The sequence below is a fragment of the Delphinapterus leucas genome, chromosome 4, assembly GCF_059928025.1.
Source record: "Delphinapterus leucas isolate spDelLeu-1000000601 "Yukka" chromosome 4, BTC_Dleu_Yukka2, whole genome shotgun sequence".
Taxonomy (NCBI): Eukaryota; Metazoa; Chordata; class Mammalia; order Artiodactyla; family Monodontidae; genus Delphinapterus; species Delphinapterus leucas.
Window position 1 is genome coordinate 57733543 of NC_143132.1, and position 6711 is coordinate 57740253.

The 6711-nt window shown below is 41.6% G+C and overlaps 1 protein-coding gene across 1 annotated transcript; it reads right to left on the bottom strand.

Moving 5' to 3' along the window:
• Window positions 1-235: 235 nt before the first annotated feature.
• Window positions 236-1817, bottom strand: LOC111172853 (uncharacterized protein NECTIN3-AS1-like). Its single transcript, XM_089909896.1, is given in 3 exon segments — window positions 236-914; window positions 1342-1625; window positions 1628-1817. Coding segments are annotated over 3 exon segments (780 nt in total). The 3' UTR covers window positions 236-608.
• Window positions 1818-6711: the final 4894 nt, after the last annotated feature.

Below are 6711 nucleotides of genomic sequence, written 5' to 3' on the forward strand. Positions count from 1 at the left end.
AGCCAGGTATCTTACTAACAAGTAAGAAAAAGAAAATGAAACAATGCTTAGAGATGGGAGAGTAATTGTGGCATCATGTGAAAGAACAGTAATAACCACCACCCGCTGATTTGGCATAGCCAAATCAAGTAGAAAGTGGCAGAATTTCAACGAAGTACTGAAAATGAAGAATGCAAAATGAATCTCTAGCTAAAGGTTAAAAAGAAAAAATGAGAGGAGCTGGGCATAAGAAATCTCTACTTGGTGATAGATATCAGGAGACATTACTCAAAATGATGAAACTGTACAACTTCCATCCTCAGGGAAGTTAGTGAAAATTAAGCCAACTAAATACATGAGTGAAATATGCATGAATTTGGGAACCACTGCTCCAGAGTGAATCCTACTTCAGTCTAATGGGAGGAAGTAAGAAGCAATCCCACTCCTGGGCACGGTATTAAAAGCCTCAAAGTTACTTTGCTTTTACTACCTCTTTAGGCTTGAGGATCTCAACTTAAAAGCAGCTCTTTTAGACAGACAAGAGCTCAACTAACAGGAACAACGACAGAGAGAAAACTATTAAACTAAACACAAGGGAAACCTAAATCAATTTCAACTTGCTACAGACTTTAGTGAGGCGGTACTTTGTTTTTGCCTAGAACCCTCATCAGACCAGGTCTCAGAGCCTTAGCATCACCTCCTGTCTCAGCTTGCTTGGTGCCCTCTCTTCCAGGAGATTTCCTCTTCCTAGACCTTGAGAAGGTCTGGCAGACACAGCTTAAAAAACGACCAAGACAGAGTGGTGATGATGCCAAGGATGTCACTGCAGGAGAAGAGGGCCCGAGCTCCTGGGACACTGAGAGCTCACAGGGCTGGATCTGACATTCCTGATGCATCATACAGGTACCTTCATCCTGCTGACTCTGTAATCTGTCCTGCAAGTAGAAGAAAAAGTTTAAAAGCCCTCAATGCAAACGCACTATACAGAAAGAACCTGACCTTCGGAACCAGTTCTTTCATACTCTATCTGGGCCCAAGGATCCTAGTTTGTTTCCCAAGTTCCTTATCCCCAGCTCCTCCCACCCCGGGTGAAGAGCTGTCATTATTTTCCCTTCTGGAGTAACCCAGGATCCCCCATGGAAACTGCATGCTGAGGTTGGCAGAGGCACCAATCAGCCTGGATCACTGAATGGCTTTGGGGTACCCACGTCCTCTTCCTTCAGCCTCCATCCTGGAACCGCTTAGAATTGTTATTTGGGAAAGAGGTACATTTTTAGAGTATCGAGCCATTATACGTTTGGGTATATGCTTGGTGTGTGTGTGGCAAGCCCAGAATTTTTCTACCCCATGCCTCATCCCTACCTCTTTGGGAAGGTCAGGATCACTTTCCTTGGCACTGAGTAGGGTCAGCTTTTTATCTACCACCTCATCTTCTTCACTTTGTGGTGGTAACAAAGGCGTTGGAAGAATGCCAGGGCAGTGGGTCTCCACTTTCTACTTCCTCTTGCTCTTTTTCATTCTCTTTGTCCTTATGACCTTTCTAAGATGTCTATGTTTTTTTGGAAGTGGATCTAGCTTTCTCTTCTGGACTGGAGGCCTGACAGGATCTTGTGAAACATCACCCACATGACTTCCAGATGTCCCTCCAATGGCTCTGATGATAATTCCAAACTTCTCTTCAGAGGGTCATTCTCCCATGGGTGGAATCTATCCTCTGTATCTTGAGTATCTGGTGATATGCTCAAGTCATCAGCGACATGGTTTGGGATGCAGACTGGAGATTCCCAACCTCTCTCATCTAGGGGTTTTTTTTGACCCACTATGCTGAGCCCAGCCATCTTTGCAGAAACAAGGAGCTCACAACAAAAGGACCAACAGTCAAATGCTAATGGAAGTAGTTAGTTCCCTGACTCCAATGATTCACCCTCAGCTATGATAGACAAACAGCTGTACTGATCTCAGATTTCCCCTCTGGACTTATCTAAAGGAGTTCAATGGCCTTCAGAAATAGAGTCCTCAGGTTGTTCTTCTTGGCCTGGGAGATCTCAGATTCCCTAAAAGGAGAGAGCAAGTCACTGGAGTAATTGCTCCATGGACAGTGGAATTCCTCCTGGTCACACAAAATCCATGATTTAATAAGACTCGGCCAAACCTAGCATAAATTCCTAGGCAGAAACTTGCCAAATTTCCAGAGCAGTATTCTCCATGTATATCAGAATCACCTGGGGTACTTTTTGAAAAAGCAGATTTCTGCGACATACCCCAGACCTACATTCAGAATATCTAAAGCTGGGTTCCAGGAATTTACATTTTTTCCTAGTAACTTAAGTGATTTTCCTGCACTATAAAATTTGAAAACTACTACCTTAGAGGGACACTAAATCCAGTATTCTATGGAGTCATAGAGATGACTATTCTTTAAAAACATTCCACTTTTCCCATATAGGTTTTCCCTAATCATCTCAGCCCATAATGATTTCTCTCCTCTGAACACCTTTAATAATAATCACTAAATTTGGAATGTTATCCTTTATTATTTTCTATTATAATTTAACTTCTGAACATTGTAACTATGTCTCTAACCAGATTATAAGCTTCTCAAGGGCAGGGAGTCTCTTAGACTTGTTAGTTTTCTACAGAGACTTGCCAGGTGCCTAATGAATTGAATAAGTGAATGAAAACATGAATAGGTTTATATCCCAGTGTACAGTGATTGTATTAGATGAGGCTTTTCTGTGGGAAGAGCTATAGAGTAACAGAATGCTAAGAAGGACATGGGCCCTGGGGAAAAACCTAATCCAATCCCTAAAGTTTACAGATGGGGAAGCTGAGACTCAAGTAAGATAATGACCTGCGTAATGCTGAGCTTGGAGTCTTTTTTCCATAAAGGACCTAATAGTAAATATTTTAGGCTCTGTGGGGCATATGGCCCTGTTACAAATATTCATCTCTGCTATAGCACGAAACCACCCACAGTCAATACGTAAACAGATAATCATGACTGTGTTCCAATAAAATTTTATTTACAAAAACAGGTGGTAGGCCAGATTAGGCAGCAGGCTGTAGCCTGCCAACCCCTGGCCTAAAGTCATACAGCTAGTCAACAGCATAGCTGGGATTAGAAATCAAGTCACCTAACTCCCAGCAAGTGCTCTTTCCATAAAAGAGTAGAAGACTATAGAAAGAGAAAGGCCTTCTTCAATTAAAAGCAGGACTTTAAAGTAGGAAAAGATCAAAATATGTCTGGGTATGTAGTATTTCTAAGATGGTCTCTTATGACCCTTTACACAAACAACTAGTAGCTAAATTCTGAAACTGGGTCACTTTTCAAACGAATCCATCAGTTGGGAAGTGGGGGGAGTACACTGAATATCTTGTATCACACCTACCTAGAAAAGCATACTATTTGGTCCCTTTTTGACTGAGGAGAAAATCCTATAGAAAGATAATGGAAAATACTTTCATTATTCATTTCTTGAAATTATTGTGGCCTGATGAATATAGTTCCACAGTCCAGTGATCAAAAGCTTCAAGTAACTACCAGAGAAACATGGAAGCAAAGATAGGAGAGGTTATCTAAGGAGCTAAAACCTCACTTTCTAAACCAAGATGCTTTTTAATAATGAAAATGACCCTAGTACTAAAGAGTAAGTTGTCCAGAATCTTGAGGTTATTTTTATATTCTGGACTTTCTGAGAACTGTGAGCTCCACCGAAATTCTGTTCTATTTTTATTTCTACCCCTAATGTGTTCCTCCTTTCATTCCTTTGCCTTCACAAAGCATATACTCAACCAATATATGCTGACTGATGGATTAATGGATGGATGAGTAAACGTATGAATGAATGAGCCAAGTGCTTTTAGAAAGTTCCTTGCATTATAGCTGTAAAGAATAAAGCAGTGTTGGTACATTCTGCAAGAGGTCATTCAGGACTTTTTATGTTACCCTTCAGTAAAGCTAACAGTGCCTTAACATGGTAAATGTCAATAAAAGTTTCATGAATGAATTAATGCATCTGGTGTAAGCCACTTAGATTACATGTCAAGCCCAAAGAATACTGCTTATCACAAAAGATGGTATTTAAGGACAGAATTTATTTACTAGTATATTAACATAGGATTCTTTGTAATTAGCTTTAGTTCCACACTCTTAGGAAAGTTTGTAAAATCTCTGAGAGACAAAAATGTTCCATGTAATAAATGAGAGAATGTAGGCTCAAGTTCTATCTATCTGCTGTATCAGAAGCAACTATGGAGACAGTAACTATAGAAGCAGCAGCCAGAGCAGCCCCCAAAGAGGTGAGGATAGAACTAAAAAAGAGAAGTCAGCTGGGCAAAGAGTCCAAAAGTCAACTTGACTTCTCCACTGCCTTGAAATCGCCGAGTCAAACCCTCACCATGCCTCAACCATACTTTGACAAGGCTCTACTCCCTCTAATTCACCCTCCACAAATGAGCTAGAATAATCTTTCTAAAATAAATCTGATCATGTCTCTCTCCTATGTAAAGCTCTGTCGCTCCCTATTCCCCCCGAAAGATACAGGTCCTCTGTGATCTGACTCCACATCACCTGTCCAACTTCAGGTCCACCAGTCACCCTCAGGTATCTTCTGCTACTGTGAAAACGTAACATTTGCCATTTCCTGAGACCACTATACTTCTTTAGACACTCTTCATTTTGCCTGCAGTGCCCCTTCCCCTCTTTGCTACCTGGCCTAGTGACAGTATCACCTCTTCTAAGAAGACTTAGCTGACCTCCTCAGGCAGAAAAAAACTGAGTTGATTCAGGTAACATTCTGTGTCTACAAAAATCAACCCACTGGATTATAATAACCTGTTTAGATATCTGTCTCCTTCACTAGGCTCGGCGCTCCCTGAGGGCAGGAAGTCTTGCTTGTCACTTCATCCCTAGTGTCTCCAAGGTTCTTGGCACCTGGAAGGTGTTCAGTGTTTGTGGACTTCAAAATGCAGGTCTTTACAGGCTGCCTCCCAGAGCCTGGGCTCTACAGTTCAATTCTCCCCTCTCTCTGAACGAACTGAAGTTTGGGGTACAAAACTGAGCAGTGCTGGCCAGGGCTCAGCTGTAAATCCAGCTACCAATCCGGAGCCTGTGATGCCAGTAGCTGGCTTCACTCAGGGAAAAAAAAAAAAAAGAGCTACTCAGGGAGTGGTTAGCACTACTCAGCACACCTCTAGACTAGCAGCATTCTCCCACCCACTTCCCCCCTAGAATCACAAGGAATGCTACCCAGGGAGGCCCTACAGTTATTCAGATCCCTGGGTCCCTGCAGGCCCATTTCCCTCCCACCCCTACCATACTTTTTCATCTTCCTGGTAGAGTGTCAGCACACCCTGGCCATCCTTACGTCCCCACCATGCTTCATGCAGGGCCTCCCCCAAATCTCAGTGATCCCTGGACTGCAAATTTTTACCCAGAATCTGCTATTTCATTCCCATAGGACACATACACAATTTCAGGCCCTGACTCTCCCTTTTGATGCTCCAACCTGAGGAACCTCTCCACAAGAGCTAGATGTGCTCATATGCAGGGATGCTGTTCAACCCCACCCCCGGAGGGCATTTGCCTGACAAGATGCAAAAGAGATTTGTACCACATGAATGTCACTCAATCTCAAGTCCATGATTCCTCTGGATTTCACAAATCAAAAATTATTTGGGTATATAAAACACATGAATTCACATGTCACAGTATGAACCCCTTTGTCTCCATAAACCTATTGCACTTCAAAATTCTCTGTGATTGATTCTTCCTCATTTCACATATTACATGAAGCAAAGCTGAGACTATTAAAGCCCTTGGATGAATTTGCTATCTAAGCAGACTCAAAGCCAACTTAGAAGTTCTAAAACAACAAATTCGTGGCCACTGAGCTTCTGGCTGGTCCTGCAGAAGAGATTAGACAAAAATTCACTAATCATTATTGACAGTGAAGTGACTATCCCTCTTTAAAAATGGGAAAGAAATAATTGGCATGAGCCAACTTTGCTTCTCAGTGACTCTCCAGAGAATTAAATAACTGAAGCATCGGACAACGATTTTCTCTGAAGATAACCTTTCATATTAAATAAAAGGCTGAAGAGCTAATCTTAAAGGGAAAGAAACTGAATAACCTGAGGGCAACTACTCATTCCTGAGTATACAGTTACAAAGGGACTAAAATATGATAGTAAGCATTATAGAATGTAGCATTACAACTTAAGTATATTTTCATTTTCAGGGTAATATTTATTGAGAGCCTACTATGAATCAGACATTGGGAAAGTCACTCTTTGATATGGTTACCAAAAAGCATACACTGATCAACATAAGTCAGTTGTTTTTTAACTTTAGCAGGTATGAAAATTACATGGAGGGCTTTTAAAACAGAATGCTGAGCCCCATCCCTAGTGGTTCTGATTCAGTAGGTCTGGATGAACAAATGAGGACATAATACTTCCAACAAGTTCCTAGGTGATGCTGCTGGTCTGGAGACTGCGCTTTGAGAATCATTGAATTAAATAATCTCAGGTGTAAAATGAGACACACTGACTCATAATAAGCTAAAAAAGGGAGGGGCCACTCCTGACCACTTATTATGACTAATGAAGACAAATAGACTCTGAAAAGATTATTTGCTGGGTTCAATCCTCCAGCCAGGCTGCCTTCCCACCCACATTTTGAACTTTTAGAGGGATATGGCCAGAAGGCACTATGCTTGAAATGTGGATACT